This window comes from Leptodactylus fuscus, chromosome 5 (assembly GCF_031893055.1).
Source record: "Leptodactylus fuscus isolate aLepFus1 chromosome 5, aLepFus1.hap2, whole genome shotgun sequence".
Classification (NCBI taxonomy): Eukaryota; Metazoa; Chordata; class Amphibia; order Anura; family Leptodactylidae; genus Leptodactylus; species Leptodactylus fuscus.
This window is the reverse complement of record NC_134269.1, coordinates 65,387,826-65,410,051: the sequence shown is the minus strand read 5'-3', so window position 1 is coordinate 65,410,051 and position 22,226 is coordinate 65,387,826. Positions and strand designations below refer to the sequence as shown.

General features: G+C 39.7%; 1 protein-coding gene across 3 annotated transcripts in view; it reads right to left on the bottom strand.

The window, feature by feature from the left end:
* Positions 1–361: 361 nt before the first annotated feature.
* The window catches only part of CEMIP (cell migration inducing hyaluronidase 1), an 88,853-nt gene continuing 66,988 nt past the window's right edge, over positions 362–22,226 (bottom strand). For all 3 annotated transcript variants that reach the window (XM_075273302.1, XM_075273303.1, XM_075273304.1), the window contains exons 15-29: positions 21,432–21,501; positions 20,843–20,971; positions 18,119–18,204; positions 16,066–16,197; positions 13,138–13,173; positions 12,215–12,370; positions 11,947–12,127; positions 7,710–7,925; positions 7,359–7,570; positions 6,617–6,802; positions 5,360–5,564; positions 4,065–4,154; positions 2,778–2,935; positions 2,262–2,362; positions 362–1,639 (exon numbers count right to left, since the gene is read on the bottom strand). In XM_075273302.1, the coding sequence (XP_075129403.1) occupies positions 1,512–1,639; positions 2,262–2,362; positions 2,778–2,935; positions 4,065–4,154; positions 5,360–5,564; positions 6,617–6,802; positions 7,359–7,570; positions 7,710–7,925; positions 11,947–12,127; positions 12,215–12,370; positions 13,138–13,173; positions 16,066–16,197; positions 18,119–18,204; positions 20,843–20,971; positions 21,432–21,501 (2,086 nt within the window). In that variant the 3' untranslated portion in view covers positions 362–1,511. The remainder of the gene's footprint in view (positions 1,640–2,261; positions 2,363–2,777; positions 2,936–4,064; positions 4,155–5,359; positions 5,565–6,616; positions 6,803–7,358; positions 7,571–7,709; positions 7,926–11,946; positions 12,128–12,214; positions 12,371–13,137; positions 13,174–16,065; positions 16,198–18,118; positions 18,205–20,842; positions 20,972–21,431; positions 21,502–22,226) is intronic.

Below are 22,226 nucleotides of genomic sequence, written 5' to 3'. Positions count from 1 at the left end.
TCATAAACCTATGAAGGAATGCAAAAAGCATAAACAATAGGGGCCTATAAGTACACATGACGGATGTCAGCCATGTGCCCCCCTGCAAGGGCAAGGCTTCTGAAGCCCCTTTCATTAAATGAATAAGAACCACGGAAGCAGGGCCGCAAAATAGGACAGGAATAGGACCTGTTCTAAATTTTGCGGCCCGCACATGTGACCGTGTATTTCACAGTCATGTGTATGGGCCCATAGAAATGAATGGGTTAGTGTGCTATCCGTGAAATACTCAGATGGCACACTGATCACGGCCTCGGTTGTCTTCAAGAGGCCTAAGAGAAGATCTAGATCTAAGGTCTAGATTTTTAAGGAAAGTGCTCAATTTTTGATATAAACCATACCTCAATGTAAACTGTAAAATGGTTCAGGCACTTCACCCAAGGGGTATCATGCTACCATATCTACCACATGTACATCTGTCGATTAAGGTATGACACAGGCTGTACAGATTTCCTGTGTATATCAGAGTATATCTGTTTTCTGAATTATTATAGAATACATTCCCACAGACAATGAGAGTACTCTATTAATATTTCTGTGCAAAACTGTTGTAATCCCATAGCCATCAATCTCTAAGTAGATTAACATTGGCTTACATGTTCTCTATTAAGTATAAGACACCTATCATGAGGCCTAGTCTAGTCATCGATGGAATCATCTGACTGTACTTGTAATAAATTGTACCCATAGGAAGTATGGTTTGTATTTTCCATATCCTCGCTATATGCTACTGTATTTACCTATGCATGTCTGGTTAATATTACGGATATTTCCCTTGAGAAGCTATAGCTCTAAAGGCAAAATGTAAATGTTCAATTTAACAAGAAGCTTCGGGCAGAAGACTGGAGGAAGTCCCGCTGTCTATGCACGCTACAGCAATGAATCCCACCTGCGGTATGTTATGTCAGATGTCGGTGCCCACCTATATCAACACAACATATTCAAGGCCCCATTCGTATTATAATACTTTAGTCTCTTATCGTGTTTAGGATGTTAATGTGCATACTTGGACAGACGTTAACCCTTGATGCAATGTGATCTCTTGTCTAAGATTGAATAAAGTAGAGGATTCAGGTGTTAGAAATAAAATACTGAGTATCCTGTCAATCCTGTTTGATGCAAACAATCAATATAAACCTGAAATACTCTGTTGCCCAATGAATGAATAATGTTGGCAGTGTAGTGTGAACACAACTAGGATACATAGGAATTCCCCAAGGAAACAAATTGTATGTGCCAACGACAAGTTCTCTTCCACGTTAGTGCTGCGCTGAGCACATGAGAGCCTGGCACGATGGGTACAAGAAGCCTTTGGGCACTGTTCTCACAATACCCAGGTACAATGTGTATAACACAAGCACACTGTGCAGTCAGTTACAGGAAAGGTTGTGCCTTCTGACATGTGGTGCCAACGTCTGCCATCCTCCCCTGCCTGGAAATAATAACAGTGGTAAAACTTCAACCATTCAGATTCATAATTTCATTGTTCTCTTCACTGGAAAAGGAACAACTTGGTAGATCTTGGCAGCCTCTGCGTTGGTAACCAGCTTGGTCCAAATAGGTCTGAAATTTCCTTTATATCCAACAAAAGCAAGCTTATCTGTAGACGAACGGAGAGAGGAGCGTCAGGAAAATTCTTGAAAAAGTTTCCGAAAGTTTAATTGAAATTGCAAATATGTAATGTCAAAATCCTATGTAAAGACCTGGGCACCATCAAAATTCAGGCTACGGTAATCTTTCAGCATTGCAGGAATCATCAAGACGGGTGGACAATAACATGGTCTTGTTGAATCCCCTACAGATTTCTGCAACACCCATTTAAATGATTAGGAATATTGCAGAATTTTTTAAAAATAAATATTCATCATGTGAATATACCTTAAAGGGATTGAACAGAAAAGGTCAGTTTTGTCTGGAGAATGCATTAGGCTTTACAGTGCATTATCCCGTGGTGCTATAGTGATGACTGGCCACCATGGGGCTGTAGAAAAGTTACCGGTACTATGAATATTCAGATCCCTAGAGCTTCCAGCATGAGCAATTCCACTGATCAGAATATAATAAGAAACTGCTCCGAAAGCAATAAATGACTGTGTATACCGCCAGATACATCACTGTCAATAAATAGTGAGGAGTTGAGGAGAGATTGTGGGAGATTGAAGATTAGGAGTCTGATGAGAATTCTATGTTAAGGCTTTTAGAAAAACTTTACTGTGCCTTACCTTTCAGCTTTAGATCTGGCTCAGTTCCAAGTTTTCCCAGGACTTTGATCCAAGGGCCTTTGTGGTAGAGTCTTCCTTTTGATACGATAACCACAATAGAGCTGCAATACAGAATGTCTTGTCATTATATAAGGTTCTGAATTGTATGCAGGAATGTATCCATATGGGATGCATCAGTGCTTTTATTATCCTTGTACTGTGATATCACTATTGTATTATCCCTGCACTGTCACATTACTGCTTTTATTATCCCTATACTATGACTTCACTATACGTAGCATACGTATATTATCACTTCACTGTGTTTGTCTCCCAGTGCAGGGATATCATTGTGTGCATTATGAGGGCTGTAAGTATACATGGTGTAGAGCTTTCAGTCACACACTGGACCTACCACATAAAAATACCACTACTAAAATTGCATGTACAATTGGCGTGCCCTTTAACTTTGACATCCAGCCACTTCCAAGTACTGCACATAGTATACAGATATTATACACGGAGAATGCTACTTACTTGTCTTTGATGTTTGTCACATAGTTATCAAACTGAGCTGGGATTCCTTGTAGTATGGTAGTTTTGAAGCTAGCACTGTCTACAACTTTTCCTTGACTTCCGTCAATCACAACCACTTGTATCCCATCGTCCGGCATGAAGAATTTTTTGTTATCCACCTGTTAATGCAAAATTTCAGAATATTAAATTTTAACACGAGTGGAAATTCTAACATTATCTTTCCTGCTGGTGAATATAGTCTGTAATAAGGGTGTAAGGTTTATAGTATTTATGGTACTTCTCTATGAAATTTTAAGTTTATTACAATAAAGGGACCAATACGAGTGCATGGAATAGGTATATGACCTGCGTATTACCATAAGGCTGGCACTAGAGAAACTACAATGAGTCTGCCATTGCGAGACTGTGGGTTTTCTTGAAGCTATTGCAAGCTATGGCTTAGAAGTTGCCACTAGAATATGCCAAGGTGAAACCTGAAACCCTTCTCATTGCATGTTATATATACCATGTGTGTCTGTATCTCTTTCCCATCTCTATGTGTCTCATTATGTGACTTTCATTGGTACTGTAAGCCGATGGCTGGTCAGGTAATGGAGGGGGTGTACATCTCACCCAGACTACTAAGGTGAGTGAGGTGAGAAAACTCCAGAAAGAACGTTTCTTAGCAGATAATTCTGTCTGCTGAGGGTTATTTCAAAGTTCCGGTTACTGGGCTGGATTTTTTAGGAATGACAGGTAGGTAGGTTGGTAGTGGGACCTGTCATTCCACCCCCCCCCCCCCTCCAGTCCACACTTTGGGGATTTTCCGGCAGCGACTCAGCTGCAGAGTCTCCTCGTCAAGGAGGCTTAAGAAGCCAGCTCCAGCAGCAGACTGGGGGCAGAGCTTGCTGGAGAGCCAAAGAAAGAGGTCCTATTTTTGTAGCTGTGTCCTGAGTGATTCAACTGGTTTTTGATTTCTATTATTCTAGGTGAGGTAACCTATTCTATGTTTAGTGAGAGCCTAGTCGGGCAGGGATTTGTTTTTGTATTGGTTTTTTTTGTTTTTGTTGCTGCACTATATTTTTGAGTGAAAATAAACTCTACCTTTGTTTTGGACTAAAGAAACTGGACTTTTGTGTCTATGCCACCCCACCTAGCAACCCCAGAGCCTGACAGTACATATAAGAAGAATATCTTATGGTTTTTACCCATGAAAAGCATTTTCACATTTTCTATGTCCCAAGGCTCTAGGGAGTGGATATTTTACATAGATTGTCAATGTACATCAATAGTTAAGCATATACCTACCTCTATATATGCAAAGTCATCTTTTAGATGGTAGTATCTGGTGTTGTAGGACTCTACTTTGATCTCTAGTAAGTGATCCTTTGTCTTTTCCTAGAAAAGAAGTAAAGTATTGAGCACAGGATCCTGCCATCATATAACACAAAGCATGGCTAAAAGATTATCAGTTTCCTGTACTTGAGTCAATCGGGTCTTGGCCCAAACATCTACAACTATATTATCTTCTAACCTGACATAGGATATGTTCACATTTGTGGTATCCACCACAAAAATTCTCTCATTCATTTTAATGAGAAACAGACTTTTAATTCTCCGCTAATTACAGAGTCCTGCCCTATATTTGGGGGGGATTTGACCCCAAATTCCCACTGAAATGAATGGGAGTTGAAAATCTATCTGCTGATAGCAGCAAGTGCAAATTTTTCCTGTTGGATCTCACTGCCAAACCTGGCGTGTGAACATACCTTTACTTTTATGGCAGAAGAGGTTTTGTGAAAAGGAATGCCCCTTTTATAAGTTTGAGATAAATTCGAAGATTTTCTACTGTGATGTGAGGACAGGAAGGTTCCAGTATTTTTATTGTTAGTGTATTGTATGCGAAATTCTAAGCAGATAAAGGCAGCTTTTACTAGTTTGGAGCTCATGTGTATGTCGCACCCAAATCTGTAAAGTGGCGCCCATAATATTCTATGGGCCCATATGTTATCTCCATCCAGTCATGTGAGAATTGGTAAGAAAATAAATGTGATATGTTTTATCATATTGTGGAGGCGCTAACTGCACAAACTGCACTGTACAGTGTCCATGCAATACTGCATTCAACCCATGTACAACAAGGGTGGTGCCATTTCTGGCAAAATATTCCTACTTATATATATATATATATATATATATATATATATATATATCCTATTTTATCATTTCAGAAACCCCTTTTTCAATTCTCTATATATTTGTTGCAATCTTTGACTGAACATAGTAGAAGAGAAAAAGAATATTTCTGATCCTAACATCTAAGGGGTATTTATTAATGAATCTTCCTAATATGTTCTTCAAAGCAGCTACGAAATTGGAGCCTCGGTTTATAAACATTATAGTTTGCGCTCAGAAAGTTCTAGCCACCATATAAAATAAATCACAACGTTAGTTAAGATTTTTTTCCCGGTACACAAAGCTTAACTTTTATGATTTCTCAAAATTCTCCTAAGACAATATCTTACTACATCACCACAAAGCACAGAGCCCATTAAACAAAGATTGCACCCCGCCTCTCATAAAACTCAACCATGGTGATTTACCAGATCATTCCCGCTCAGTTTCTTTGGCAGAGGCACGTCCACTATGGGTATTTGTGAATATTTGGGGTAGGCTGAAGCTTGGCAGTTGCTGACACCAGAACCTTTTGGGATATCGGCTTTGATTTTGATTCTCTCGCAACCCTTCACTGAGCAAAATGCAAATTTGTCTTTTTGGTTCTGAGCTTTCAGCATTAAAAACAGCAGTCTGGAATAGAAAACAGTAAACATATTAAACATAGAAGTAATATATATTGGGCAAGCTTAAGCTAAGAAAATACAGAAATTAATATGCAGAAACGTTTACTGTATTTATCAATAAATACAATGTATTATTATTTAAATTATCAAAATTTTCTATGGGAATCTAAACCAAAACCAACCCAAAATCACAACTTTTGTAACATGCTTTTGGAGAAACTGTGTGAGATTGCAGAATGTGAAAAACAAAGTTAGAATAATGTTCATTCACTAAACCCACTTCACTTAGGCTAAAGCCCCACATTGCAGAAACGCAGCTTTTTTTTGTTGCAGATCTTGATGCAGTTTTTTGTGCTAAAGCGAGTAGTGGATTGAACAGAAGGGAGAATTATAAGTACTTCCTACATATTTCTCATTGCTTTTGCATCTATTCTTGACTTTGGCTCAAAAAAGCGCAACAAAATCTGCAAAAAAAAAAGCTGCATTTCCGCAATATGGGGCCTCAGTCTTACTCGTGCAGAACCCTGGGGTGCAGATGAAGCGGTTTCAAAGAGCTCAGATGCTCCGCCCAGATTTGTGGTTAATTAGCATATAGCACATGTATGATTATTATTTTATTCTTTCAAAGTGCATTATATGGTTCATCTAAAAGTGATTACAGCTGAGCAAGTAATGAGCAAACATTCTGCAGGTAGAGACTTAAGCGTTAATGTCCAATGATTATTGATAAAAATTAGTTGCTTGTCAATAAAAATGATCAATTATCTTTTTTTTTTTCACATAGGCCTTGGCACAATTTCTACTGTAGACAGAGTAGTGTGCCTTTGCATAATAACTGATGATAGTGTTGCCTATACCACTTCACCAGTCAATGTAACGTGGGTTGGAACACAACCAGTGAGTTGAATAAACTCCCACTTTCCTGAGCGTCATTGTTTTTATGCTGGAGTAATAATATTACTCTGAATACAATGCTATGCCTTTTCATATTTATCTCCATTATCGATGAATAATAGAACACTAAGCTTCATGTATAGATGAGTGAAAAAAATCACATACCCCGACTCCTCATCCCAATAATAATACCCCCTGCCGGGGTAGGCCTGGTGCACTTTGTCCATCTGGAATGTGCGTACAAAGGTTCCCGTCTTATATGTTTGCTTTGCGAGCCGATTGTGAATGTCTGAGAGGATGGAAAATGTTGTCCCTTTAGGATAACAAAATCCTACTTGAATCCAGTCGTTCCTAAAATAGGAGAATCATGTGTTACCACAAGTAATAAGAACTTGACATCAAATTTCCTAAGGAATTAAGTGGCCAAGAAAAATATTACGTTTTGAGATGGCTATTTTTTCCTGGCTTGAAAGCGCATTGCACGAAATTCTAGAAAAACACTTCAATTAACCCAAGGAAACCATTTTATAGTGCCGGGAATACAAATAATAACACCATAAGGAGCATTTCAGGTTAGATGTTTTATCTTTCCAGTTTTGTTTTATGAATCGTATCCGAAATGTGAAAACATTCACCTCGGTAGTGGTTAATGACCCGCTGGCAATGGACCCTTATTTGGAGACTGATGTTCTCAGGAGGACAGTAACTTAGTGAAATAGTCATAATATTACATGAGGGAAATGTTCATGCTACTTAACAGTGGCTTGTTATTTATGAACTCTGCTTGCCCTTCTTGTTACTTATGGTGCCATTAAACAGATGTGGTCATAGATATTGTTTCTCAGCTATTTTAGATGATGAAGTGCTATAACAACTTAAGTTCAATGAGAACACATGCATGACCTACTTTTGGAAGTTGATAAGCCAAATGGTCAGCTCCTCGGGGGCGGGCTTATCCCAGTGCACTGTGTAGCCTTTCTGCAGGGTGATGACAGGTTGATATTGTTGATAATGATTGATTTTCCCAAGTGCTCCTTCTAAGTGCAATGGATATTCAGGATACTCATCTTTAATGATTGTCATACTTGCATCAGCAGGTCTTCGAGCTTGTATATAGATCTGCAAGGAGTGTGAGAAAGCCGTTTTATTGAACTGGCACCAAACCAAAGAACCAAAGCTGGATGTTTATTAGAATAGATTATTTTCTTCAGTGCTCAATGTTTGCACAGACAACATGGCATATTTTTCTGGAACGTACCTGTGCATAATTGCCGGTGCAAATTGCCCCCTTCCAGTCTGGGACATCTAGACAGTCAGGATGTCTCAATAACCAGTTATCTTCTTTCACTAAAAATGCTCCTGGATATTCTGACACTGAGCCATCTACATCATGAAAAACGGTAGTCTTGTCTCCGTCCATGTTCATTTGACTGAACCATGGTCCAGGCTCACCAAAGAAAACCCGGGAGGTTATCTGAAATGGTACCAAATGATTTGTGTATTAAGAGTCATCAAATTATTAAATATACACATGACATGGAAATGACATTGGGGCTGATTCACTAAGAATCTACGCTGCTTGGGTCGTGTATAACTTATTAACACCACTTGTGGCTAAAATAGATAAAAGTGGTGTTTTTATTCCACCCTTGTCACTTTTCACAAAATGGATGGAGTTACCATCTGCACCAGATTCACTATAATTTATGTCACTTATATGGCGGCTGTAGATTTTAGCAGAAGTGCACAGCTCCTAGAGGATGTGTCTAATTCATGATGAGAATTAAGCGCTCCCTTCCACTGGTACTGGGGACATCAAGACCAGCATACAATAATCCAGTCTTGATGAATCCCCAGGCCAAGCCCTGTAAATATACATGTCTTAGACTCAATTGTCTTGCATTGATAAGGCAGTAAATATAAATTAAAGTGCATTTGTCACCATTTTGTTAAGTTATAAATAATATTATAATATTTTATCTTGGGAACTTATTAAATTACAGTTTTAGTGCTCATTGAACAATTTATTTGTCAATTTAACTTGAATATGTGAATGAGTCTAAGGGGTGTCTGTCTCTGAATAAGTCTAGAAACTGGGGCTTCAGGGAGGATTTAAGCAACCATGTTCACTGTTGCTTAGTCAGGAATGTGAAGGTCCCAGAGCCGACCAATCAGGTGTCAAAATGTATTGTTACAGCGCTGTATAGTGGTGAAACATCTGCGCCATTCTGATTAGGAAACACGAATTACAGCTGGATGACAATATATGTTATACGAATAAAATACATACCGCACAAAATACATTTACTGTGAACTGATTTGTGCAATAACATAGTCCTAGAGGATTTTGTTGACAGATACTCCTAACGCATTTCTAGTTACTGATCTAGACATGCAGATCATCACATTTTCAGGGAAATATTTCCACTCAGTATAAGTGAAGTATGAAGGAACACAATGAATCATCCTAGAGCTGATCTCTAATCCGTACTCCACTTCATAAACATAGATTATTATAGATAGCCAGATGACTTCAGCGATTTATACAGATAACACAGCAGTAATGTGTGCATGAGTCAGACAGAAGTGCTTGCTGTTTATTTTTACATTTGGAACAATTCACTATTATCCATTATTACATACTTTACAGATGTCAGTGTATATCTGTGTTCTGATGTGCCACACAGGAGGTTGTGTGTAGGAGGCACAACAACACTGCCATGGCGCCAGGGGTGTAGCTGTAAGGGATGCAAAGGGAACAGTTGCTACTGAGCTCTGGACCCCAAGATTGCCTTGCCACATAAAATATACTGACAAGCAAATGGGTAACAATGTTTTGAAGTTTTAACTTTCAGGCTCCATATCTCACCATCCACTACAACCTCGGAAGTGAGACTACCATCACTTTATAGACAATCATCTTGGCTATCTCATACATACATTTGACTGACAGCTATTTAGCATAGGATTAGTTATGCAGATTCTTGCCTTGTAACTGCATTGTTACTGTTTTTCTCCTTGTGGTGGAAAAATCTTTTTCTTCTTCTATACTACAAATTACACCCAGTTCTCACATTCCCTAATAGCTCAGTGAGGTTCATTCCCAAGTTAAAGGTTCAAATCGAGGATCAGCTATGAAGAAGATTTCCCAAGAAAAGAAAAACAGCATCATCCATTTATCGATAGTGGCCTCTCGGCCAAGAAAATTGCCAAACTGCATTATGTGAATGCCCTGACAGTAAATTACCGTATTTTTCGGACTATAAGACGCACCTAGGTTTTAGAGGAGGAAAATAGGGAAAAAAATTTGGAAGCAAAAAATGGTAAAATATTTAATATATGGGAGTTGTAGTTTTGCAACAGCTGCAAGGCCACATTGACAGGTGACCCTGCAGCTGTACGGGGACGCATAGAGTGGGGTTTTTTTTGCGGGGCCAGATGTACTTTTTAGTTATACCATTTTGGGGACTATATATTGCTTAGATCACCTTGTATTGAAAAAAAAACCGGTGGTTTATGATATATGATTTTCTACTTTTATATATATATATTTTAGGGACAGGAGGTGATTTAGAACTTTTATTTATTTCATATTTTTATTATATATTTAAAAAAAATTTATTTTTTTTTACTATTTTATTCCCCCCCGGGGGCTTGAACCTGCGGTCACTTGATTGCAAGTCCCATAGACGGCAATACAACTGTATTGCCGTCTATGGGACATTCTGTCTATTAGTATTACGGCTGGTCCTAGGCCCAGCCGCAATACTAATATATAGCAGTGACAGGCCTGCGAGCCTCATTAGGCTCCCGGCTGTCACCCGAACAGGTCGGTTCCTGCGATATCGCCGCGCAGGAGCCGGCCTGCAACTTCACAGGTACGGGGCCGCTGATACTGACCCGGCATCCGCTGTACTAGAGAGGCGGATGCCGGCGAGGGATAGACGCTGGCACAGGTGTCGGGGCCTGAGACATCGCTGCGCTCCTCTGCCCTGCATGAAGCCAGCGGCAGGGGGGACGGAGGAGCGGAATAGCATCACTCCTGCTGTTGCTGGCTTCATGCAGGGCAGAGGAGCGCAGCGATGTCTCAGGCCCCGGCGTCTATCACTTGCCGACATCCGCCTCTCTATTACGGCGGGTGCCAGGCGCCACATTCAGACTATAAGACGCACCCTTCTTTTCCCCCCAAATTTGAGGGGGAAAAAGTGCGTCTTATAGTCCGAAAAATACGGTAAATTAAGTCCGTCTATCTATTCAAAAACAATAGATGGATGTCCAAGCAAAATATAAGAGTCAACAAGGTCTATCATACCTGGTGTGAAAAACAATGCAGCGGAGGAGGATAAAATGCTTTGTAATAGTGAGATCCAAGACATTCATGCAAGCACTGTGTGACGCGTGTTACACAAGTCTGGAATGGTGGCCCACAGAAAGGCGAAGAAGACTCAATATCAATACAGTGATAAGAAGGGTTCGCTCGAGTTTGCAAAAAAGTATGAAAGTGGACAGTAGAAAATTGGAAATGGGTGATTTAGAGCAATGATGCAAAATTCAATAGACTGGGTTCTTAACAGTGTAAATGGGTCTGGAAAAAGAAAAGGGGGCTAATGGATTGAGAAAATGAAGGAACTGTCAAGTCTGGTGGAGGAAGCCTAAAGGTTGTTTCGCAGCCAAAGGCATTGGATACTTGACTAGGATTGATGGTGGTCTCAGTGCTGAGCTATATGTGAGTATCCTACAAGATGAGTTACTTCATACTATGGGTATAAAAGTAGGACATATTGTTCCAGCAGGATGACCATGACCTTAAGCAGTGACAATGAAGTAGAGGTGCTACCCCAGACCTAAACCCAATTGAACACTTGTTTGTAGAGTTGAAGAAAAGACTGTATTTGTACCCAAGTGTGTTGACCAGTATGCACAAACATAACAAAATAATAAAAATTTAGATTTTTAGGAGCAAAACCGTAAAAATGCAGTTACATGACAAGAATCTGCATAACTAATTATATGCTAAATGGTTGCAAGTCCAATTTATTATATTGTACAGCGGGGCTATAGTGTATGTTGCTCTTTAGGAAGATGAATTTGCCGTGAAGAAACTAATCTGCACACGTTGGCTGATAAGTATCGAGCAATCATTTTGTTGTGATAAATAGCTCATAAAATTACAGTATAAGATGGAATTCAGTGGCAGTGTCTAAGACTTCTTGGCATGTCATCAGACAGACAACGTTTGTGTAATATCGTTCAGACTTGGCCTGAGGATCTGGCTGCAATGCTAGTCTCTCTATCAGATAATTACGTCTCTTTCCCTGGAATGATCAGTCACAAATGTGACAGATTGCTTCATAAGTGAAAAAGTTGAGCTATTAAAAAGAAAAAAAAAATAACAGTAGGGCAGAGGTTACAGTGAAGTTTTTTGGAAAGCGGGGTAAAGACTGGCACTGAGATAGTGGAACATATAGGCTCATATACCACTCAGAAGAACTTACCGGCACTTCTTCAAATGTAATTTTTGTCATATTGTTGTTTGGACAGCTTTGCCAGGTATTATTTAGACGGAATCCAATTGCGCTGGTATGGCGTCCTTCCAAAGAGACATATTTGCGGAAAGTACAGTTTTCCACGTTGATTGGTCCATCGTAGATCTGAATGCCACGGATTGGAAAGTTCCTAAAGGTAGACAAGACAATATCAGCATTGATAGTTCTGAACTACAGATTATAGCATATAGACAAAAGTAAGTACAACAGTACATACACTCCTCTGGGTAGAGTTCTCCCACTGTGATCAAGTCCTCCAGGACCCCAAACAAGGTTGTCTGCCATTTCTGTGCCCACGTTATTACTTTCTCCAACAAATATGCTGTTTTTGACTTCTTGCTTGGATCCATCATCGTCTGGAAAGGTACCCCCACTACAAAAACAATGTATTTCATTATGGGGGGTAAAGTAGTTGGAACTGAGAAGTATTTGAAGGGGTTTTCAGGTTTTATGTGCATAGAACATAATCATTTTACAATGAAAAGTTTGTCAACATATACACTACTTTGTGGAGGCATTTGTTGCAGAATTACATGTAAAAACAGTAGTAATAATGGATGACAGATTACTCTGTATTGTACACACCCCCTGCCTCAGACAGAAATGTGCTGCAGTCATAATAGGGCTATCAGCAACAAAAATAAATACTAGGATGCCAAATGTAAAGGACTGTACAGTTATAAAACAGAGCCTGGGGATATTTCACATATTTTACAGATTTCATAAAACTCAAGTAGCCTATAAAGAGCTTTTCCTGGAAAATTAAATTGATGTCCTATCCTTACGATAGGTCCTCCTTATCAGATTAGTGGGAGATCGACAGGAACCCAGGACCCTTGTAGTTCAGTTGTTCTCAGCAGATAGCTATACAAGCTGAATTGCATTACTACAGAGTTCTTTGTTTCCAGATCTATTCACTGTATAGCGGCATTATAGAACAGATTGTTGTGGATTTGGGTGTTGGACCTCCATTGATCTGCCCAGAACACCCTTATAATATGACCGTGACCTTATGTTAGGATTTTAGCGTCTGACTGCACTTTGTACGGGAATGTTTCAGCTGCTGACAGCAAGCAGAGATCTTAAAAAGTGTCAGCTAATGAAATGCAAAGTGACATTGAATAATAAATGTTTAGTTACCTGGCCAGTGTTAAACCAATTCCATTGTCAGAAAACCTTTAAAAAAAAAGAAGAAGAAGTTAGTATATTGGTACAAACACTGATATAAAAGAACCCTGCCATGTGCTTTTGGATCAATGTGGTTAAATGCCATGTGAGAAGGGCAGAATGGAGATGTTATCTACAGCGTATAATCTGTAAGGCAGAGGAATGTTACTGGGCTATACAATATACTGTACACGAGCTGTAGTGTTATGTCATTTCTATGTTCTTTTCTGTTATTATGATCAGGACTTCTTAGTATTATGATTAATAAAACCCCAATCCTTCATCGTCTCTACATGTGAATGCCAGTATTCTGGAAAGAAAATGACTGGGTGCGATAAGACTGTTGTCTATTTAGTTATAAAACTTAGCTGAAATATGTACATGTAAGATATGGAAAAATATTCCAGTGGGAAAGGGAGTAGATCCCGTCACATTTCTTACATAGAAATCGCAGCAACCAAAAAGATAAATGCAATCATTAAGCAAGGACTCCCCCGGTTAGTCGGTAGAGATCAGCTATAAAGAGCGGGAAAGCTTCACTAAGGCCGGGTTCACACGGAGTTACGTGCCGCGAGATTTGGCACGTAGACGCCGCGTGACCCTTTGCGTGCCGTACACGCTCCCATTCATTTCAATGGGAGCGGGGAGCGTATGCGCCGCGCTAGTTTGCGGCCGTGCATTTATTCACGGCCGCAAACTAGCGCGGCGCATACGCTCCCCGCTCCCATTGAAATGAATGGGAGCGTGTACGGCACGCAAAGGGTCACGCGGCGTCTACGTGCCAAATCTCGCGGCACGTAACTCCGTGTGAACCCGGCCTAAGAGAAATGTGCCAGAATTTTGTCTTAATTTACACATACAACCTGGCTTATATGCCATGTACCACATTTACTGTGTGTTTTAGTCACTGTATGCTCCTTGGCTGAAAAGAGGGGTGGTTTAGTGGAAAAGGGGCATAACTGGCTTAAAGGGTTATTCCCATCGCTGCCGGCATAAGAATATCAGCTTCTAGTTTCAACGCATTCACACTACCGCCACTGTCCCTCCAGTTGTGTCCATCCTAAACCCTAGGGAAACTGGACAGGGGACGGCTTTCTAGCGGTCAGTTTTAAAACCTATTCATTTGAATTGGTTTTTAAAGCAAACCGTCGGTGTCAGTATGCAGCCTCTCCGCCTCGAAACCGCTATTTTTTCATGGACACAAAGTCCTGCATGTACGACTATGTCCGTGCAAAAAAAACCCCAAAAACCTGTTTCCCCATGGAGAGACCGCATATGGACACCGGTGGTTTGCTTTAAAAACCCATTCAAATTAATGGGTTTTAAAGCTGACTGCCAGCAAGCTGTCCCCTGTCCAGTTTCCCTAGGGTTTAGGATGGAAACACCTGGGCGGACAGCGGTGGTAGTGTGAACACATTAAGTCAGGACTAACTGGACCAGTTGAGCAGTGCTGCTTTGTGGCGTTCCATAGCTGCCCCTGCTGAGCTACACTGTTTCCATAGCTCCTATTCACCTACCTGTATGGGTGTTACGGGGTGTTATGTATATTTTAACCCTTTAGTGATCATTTTAGCCTTAAACTTTTAACATTGTATTCCTCTGTGCATTCTAGCTTTCATAACTTTTCTATACTTTATTTCAGTGTAACTTTGAGACCTTGTATTTTGAGGGTACATAAGAATTTTTGTACAGTTGTTATTACTTTTTGTTTTTGAGAGGTGAGATGATCCGACAACATTAGTTCTGTGATCTGGATTTTAAGGTTTATGGTGTTTATCATGTAGAATAAATAACATGCTACTTATTTTAAGAGGTGTTATAGATGTGGTGATACCAATTCTGGATTTTTTTTAAATTTTATTAAGAAGGGAATGCACACTGCTGCAGACTGGTTAAAGTGAAGCTGACGAGTATATCCAACCCCACTTTAATCCATGTCAAAACCTAGGTGGGCTACAGACATGACATTCTTCTTACTTTAAAGACATAGGCTTTAAAATAAGACCAAGCCCTGCAGCTCTGGAATTAGAGCCATTTGAAGTGACTGCCATGTCTTCAGTCTCCCTGGTCAATTGTAATACGCATAGTTCTGGATAAACCCTGCTCGGGGTTTGAGCAACGGTGCGTGTATGGGTAGAGTTAAAATGCCTAAGTTTTATTCTTTTACTTATATGGAATAAGTGTTTTAATTTACTTTGTACTCTTGGGCATTTTTTCTGTCCCTTCAGGATACTTTTAACACTCACTGATACTTTTATTGTGTCTAAGGCATGGCCTAATAGGGACTTTATGGCAGTATTTGGAGGGATTGGAGGGATTCCTAGCTGCCATATTAGAGAAAAGGCTCTTTCCTGCTATATATGAGGGACAAGAAAGAAGACATCAGGTTAGAACTACTCATCTGGTAATGTAATGGTGGCTGGTTATTGTAGGCTGTAAGTTTTTCTAAAGAATTAGGTTACTTTTAAAGCCCCGGACTATAGAAGGGAATGAATATGCAGCCAAACAGGATGATCCAGCAGGAGGGATAAAGGTACAAATGGATTCTGCACACTTTGGCCCTGCAATGGCTATTATTTAATTCCTATTTTTATTCCTAAATATTTGCTACATCTTGAATTTCATGACTAGTGATAAGTTGATAGAGACCGCTAAAATCCTAGCTACCCACTCATAGAAATAACACACACCTACAGGTTTCTACCAGCCGTTTCATGTATCTTTGACAGTACAGAATAAACTGATATATTAGAGAAATGAGTTAATACAAATAAGCCCATGTTGCATTCTTTATTTTATTAAAAATACCATCTGCCAATGGTTATTTTAGCAGCTTATCTGAAATACTCACACAATAAACAAGAAGCCTGACATCACAGACTGTAAAAATTCTGAACTTACTGGCAGCGATCCAGCCAAACATCTCCTCCCCGCAGCCAAGCTCCATGGTCCTGGTTCTTGTAAGCAATAAAGTGCTGGATTATTGCAGGTACTCTTGGCTTGTAGGGATCAGCATCCTGATGTGGTCCATACCTGCTCATGAGATGAAGATACGAAAAACAGACGTCAAGGCCTGGGGATATTAACAATGGTGCGTTGCATGCATTTTAATAAAGCGTTTTATTGTTTTATTGGAAAGCAAGAAGCCAGACTAGTTTTTTTTTATTACTAGAATGATATCGTGCAAGCATTGGATTACAAAGGACTACTCTGAGGCCTGCATGGCATTTCCTTGAATTCCAGAAGGCATGGATTAAGATAGCAGATAAAAGAAATATAAAGATATAAGAATACAGTAGTAAGAAGTAGAAAGTATAAGTTAAAAACTATTTTAAAGTATTTGATGATCTTCAGGCCTAAAGCAAATCCATCTGGACTGTATGAACGGCGGGGTGCCTACAATCCCTATAGACCACCTTATTATAACCAACATTTCGGAGAAAGCATACTTTAAAAAGAATTTGGGAATATATAGAAGAGTCATCTGGGCCGCTCCCCACCAGCTTCATTCATAGGACTCTCCCTGTCAGGCAGCATGAGTCTCATGACAAATTCTCATTCATTTCATTGTTGTGTTCTGCCTATGTACGTGCCTCATACTATGAAGGCCTAGTTACACTGGTCAATTATTGCTATTTTCTGATATTATCTGATATATTATCTGAATTAGGTGTAACAATCCAGTAACATCACACAGTTGTATGCCAACCAAAGTGTGTTTATTGGTAGAACGTGGTGGAGCAAACGTTTTCGGTCTAGAACAGACCTTCTTCAGGCTCTTAATGCTGATATGGAAAGTCAGTGTTGACTGTAGCCAAGAAGTATGAAGGTATCGGAGTACCTCTGCCGCCACTACTGGAAAGCCCGCTCATCCAATGGGAAAATGAAGCAAAATTGCAATGGATCGCGCACAGAAGAACAGGCTGTCTGCCACAGGAAAGCGCTTTCCTCCACAGTGCTTACAGCTTGATGCTTAGGTTTCAGACTACCTCCCTGCACAGACTGACGTCTCAGTCCGTGTGTCCGTGTGTCCAGCCACCTATATTCCCTTCTCTTTCTCTGCAACTCCAAAGCTGAGCCCTGATATGGGCTTGAAGAATGCCTTGAACAGTACCACTGTTATCTCTGTATGTAAATCTAGACATAACTGCCCCATTTACAACAAGCACAGAGTAGTTGAGACCCTGATCTGAAAACTAGGAAGCAGACAGCAGAAGAGACAGGAGGGAAGGTGGAACCCTGTAATGGGAAAATCCTTCTAAGTCCTGATCTTGGCCAAATTCTGGCCCTGCCACAAACCACCTAAGCTCACCTTAAAGCTGTATGGCACTGTCTAATTTTTAGGAAGGGTTTTATGAACCATGTTAGAGATCAATAAATATAAATTCTGCTTGTAGCTATATTAACATTAAAATTCTATGGCTTAATTCTCATGGAGAGTCTTAGACTGGTCCATCAGGTCCTAGCAAAGTTATTAGCAACTAGTAGTTTAATATAATCTGGAGTGGATTGTACAATGCAGATTAGAAGTATCTCTTCTGAGACATAACTTTTCTTGGCAGCTATAGACATGATTTGACTTTCACTGAGATGATCTGAGTGAAGTACTGAAGGTACACTTGACCGGAGAGAACTTTTATGGGCAACATATCAAAAATTGTTGCAGTCAACATTTTTTGATCTGGGATTACCAAGCCAGTGGGAAACAATGCCAAATCATATATAAATGATATATATCAGTCATATATAAATGGACCCTAAATAATAAAGAGGTAACATTGTAGGAGCAGTTATGATGAGAGTAAAGCAAATGTATATTGTGCTTATTGAGTGTTCTATATATGCAGTATCCACTTTCTTATTGAACACAGGAAATATTTTCTTAAAGCAAAAAATATTTTACTGACATTGAACTCTTATTTTTGGGATGTAAGAAATTAACACAAACAATTACCGTGCTCCAACCAGTGTAAGGATTGGTCTCTTATCTTTGTCATTGGCTTCAGTTGTTTTGACACCGTTGTCGATGATCATTCCTGCCTGGATACACAGATGAGACATGTGAGAGATGCTAAGGACATAGAAGATTATTTACAAATCAAGTAACTATACGTAATAATACAGAGACAATATAATGTCCAGAATGGACCAGACAGATCTAAATTATGGCTATGCCAAGAGTATTTTGTTAAAGGGGTTTTCCCATCGCCTAGTTTCCGCAGCTTTGTCTCACTTCCTATATTCTTCATCAAACAGACAAAGCCGCCTCCCCCCAGCTTGCTAAACAGGACACTATGAAGTATTACTTGGCTTTACCATTAGAGATTATTTATTATGATTAAAATAAATCTAATATAAATGAAGATTAAATAATATGCATAGTAAATGTATATTACATTATACATGTTTGTATCGTATCATGCTTCTGTAGAAAATGGACCTAGTGTTATCTTTATGTTTACACAGCTAAATCACAGACAGACAGGGCTCTATCAGGAGACTGCACTTAGCTGAACTGATTGTCCTGCCTGCATTAGACAGCTCCATGGAAACAATGTGTAATCAATGGGGCAATAATTTCACATACAGTGGGGCAAAAAAGTATTTAGTCAGTCACCAATCGTGCAAGTTCCACCACTTAAAAAGATGAGAGGCGTCTGTAATTTACATCATAGGTAGACCTCAACTATGAGAGACAAAATGAGAAAACAAATCCAGAAAATCACATTGTCTGATTTTGTAAGAATTTATTTGCAAATTATGGTGGAAAATAAGTATTTGGTCAGTAACAAAATTTCATCTCAATACTTTGTTATATATCCTTTGTTGGCAATGACAGAGGTCAAACGTTTTCTGTAAGTCTTCACAAGGTTGGCACACACTGTTGTTGGTATGTTGGCCCATTCCTCCATGCAGATCTCCTCTAGAGCAGTGATGTTTTGGGGCTGTCGCTTGGCAACACGGACTTTCGACTCCCTCCAAAGGTTTTCTATAGGGTTGAGATCTGGAGACTGGCTAGGCCACTCCAGGACCTTGAAATGCTTCTTACAAAGCCACTCCTTCGTTGCCCTGGCGGTGTGCTTTGGATCATTGTCATGTTGAAAGACCCAGCCACGTTTCATCTTCAATGCCCTTGCTGATGGAAGGAGGTTTGCACTCAAAATCTCATGATACATGGCCCCATTCATTCTTTCATGTACCCGAATCAGTCGTCCTGGCCCCTTTGCAGAGAAACAGCCCCAAAGCATGATGTTTCCACCCCCATAATTTACAGTAGGTATGGTGTTTGATGGATGCAACTCAGTATTCTTTTTCCTCCAAACACGAAAAGTTGTGTTTCTACCAAACAGTTCCAGTTTGGTTTCATCAGACCATAGGACATTCTCCCAATACTCTTCTGGATCATCCAAATGCTCTCCAGCAAACTTCAGACGGGCCCGGACATGTACTGGCTTAAGCAGTGGGACACGTCTGGCACTGTAGGATCTGAGTCCCTGGAGGCGTAGTGTGTTACTGATGGTAGGCTTTGTTACATTGGTCCCAGCTCTCTGCAGTTCATTCACTAGGTCCCCCCGCATGGTTCTGGGATTTTTTCTCACCGTTCTTGTGATCATTTTGACCTCTCGGGGTGAGATTTGCGTGAAGCCCCAGATCGAGGGAGATTATCAGTGGTCTTGTATGTCTTCCATTTTCTAATTATTGCTCCCACAGTTGATTTCTTCAATCCAAGCTGGTTGCCTATTGCAGATTCAGTCTTCCCAGCCTGGTGCAGGGCTACAATTTTGTTTCTGGTGTCCTTTGACAGCTCTTTGGTCTTCACCATAGTGGAGTTTGGAGTCTGACTGTTTGAGGGTGTGCACAGGTGTCTTTTTATACTGATAACAAGTTTAAACAGGTGCCATTACTACAGGTAATGAGTGGAGGACAGAGGAGACTCTTAAAGAAGAAGTTACAGGTCTGGGAGAGCCAGAAATCTTGATTGTTTGTAGGTGACCAAATACTTATTTTCCACCATAATTTGCAAATAAATTCTTACAAAATCAGACATTGTGATTTTCTGGATTTGTTTTCTCATTTTGTCTCTCATAGTTGAGGTCTACCTATGATGCAAATTACAGACGCCTCTCATCTTTTTAAGTGGTGGAACTTGCACTATTGGTGACTGACTAAATACTTTTTTGCCCCACTGTAGCAGGCAAACAAAGCATCATTGTGAAAGCAATTCACATAATCTAGCAGTATAGATAGGATCCTTGAGATGAGAATACCACTTTAATCTATACTACTATAATACTAATACTATATTACTATTCTATAATACTATAAAATCAAAACACAGTTTAGGATGGAGCATAAGCAGTATGTTCCAGGGACTGATGTACCCTCCTATTAGTTAAAACAGCACAAAAATATTATTCCCATTAATAGGAGCAATCATAAATACTTCTTGCCCCTCTCTGCCGCCCCCTATCAATCATCTTTGAAAGGGCATGATAGATGGAGAGAGGTGGAGGGAGAGCTCTGCTCATGAATACAGCAGACTTACAAAAACAAGATTTTGACAGATCTGCCCCCATAATATACTGCCCTTAGATAAGGCACCATATTTAGATGACAGATTCACATTAAACTGCATTGCCTTGATATATGTTTCCTGTATTTGCCATGTTTGACTCACCCTGTAGTTGGAGTGTGCACGATTATTGTGGAATTTTCCTAAGGGAGTGTGTTCAGATTTTCCTGGTGCATACAGTCCCTCAGAAGGCCCAGTAGGTACATGATGAAATATAAACCAAAATCCAGTTTCCTGGAAAGGAAATCATAATGTTTTTAGCCGAGCAATATAAAATATATCATTATTACTTCTATTATTTAAGAAAATTATATTATTCTATGAATTCTATAATAAAACATTAAACGACTTTCTGCTATGATTCTCCAGCGGTATGGATTTAATACAAAGAATGTGTGGGATTATGGTGCTTGGGATATTTTATGTTTTTATGTCTTTTAAAGCTATGTAAACCATTTATATCTGCTCAATGGTCATAAAGCAGATCTGTCCTGGCCAGAACATCAAGGTGAGAATTAGAAAGGTTAATAGAGCCTTTAATTATTCAGTATGCTTCAGTGAACCACACTCAGCGGGAGCTTGTAGTGGATTCCAAATGGAAGGTAACATATAAACTATTCCAGATGGACCACTAATTTATGTCGGACTTTGCTTCTGTAGTGTGATTAAGCTAGGCTAAGACTCTTATACTTACTTCGGAGCCAGCTGCTGAGCAGTTGATGAGGTTGTTATTGGGATTGGCGATCCAGAAGGTGGAAACAGCACTGAAGGCAAACACAAAACATAAGTGGAAAATAAGCGTTCTGCTTACGCCTGTACAAAGGGTTTTTTCTGTTGTTGTTGAACTTCTTTAGAATGAGCTTAAGGCTAAGGCCCCACATTGCGGAAACGCTGCGTTTTTTTTGCAGCGGTTTTCTGAGCCAAAGTCAGGAGTGGCTTGAAAAGGAATGTAAAATATGAAGGAAGTTTCCCTTTTGTTTAATCCACTTAAGACTTTTGCTAAAAAAAAAAAAATGCAACAAAATCTGCAACAAAAAATACTGCATTTCTACAACTTGGGACCTTAGCCTACAGGTGTTTTCTGGGCCAAAAATGTATGTCTAGGTAGCTGATATACAGAGAATGGAACAGAAAGCAGACAGCTCAGTTCTTTGCCATGGCTTCATAGTGCACATTCAAATGAATAGGAACTGATCTGCAATGCCTGATCTGTCCACAATGCAGAGAACAAAGCTGTCTGCTTCCTGCTCCATTCTCTGTGTATGAGTTGCTCAGAACAGTTGCTTCGTGGGGGTGTCAGGTATTGGACCTTCACTGATGTGGTATTTATGACCCATCCTCTTATCCTATGGATAAGTCATCAATATTTTTAGCCTGGAAAACCCCTTTAATGGTATTTTAAACAGCACAAAAACAATAAGGGTTAATATACCCTATAAGTAAGTAGCCAAGCAAATTATTATTATTAATTATTATTATTATTATTACT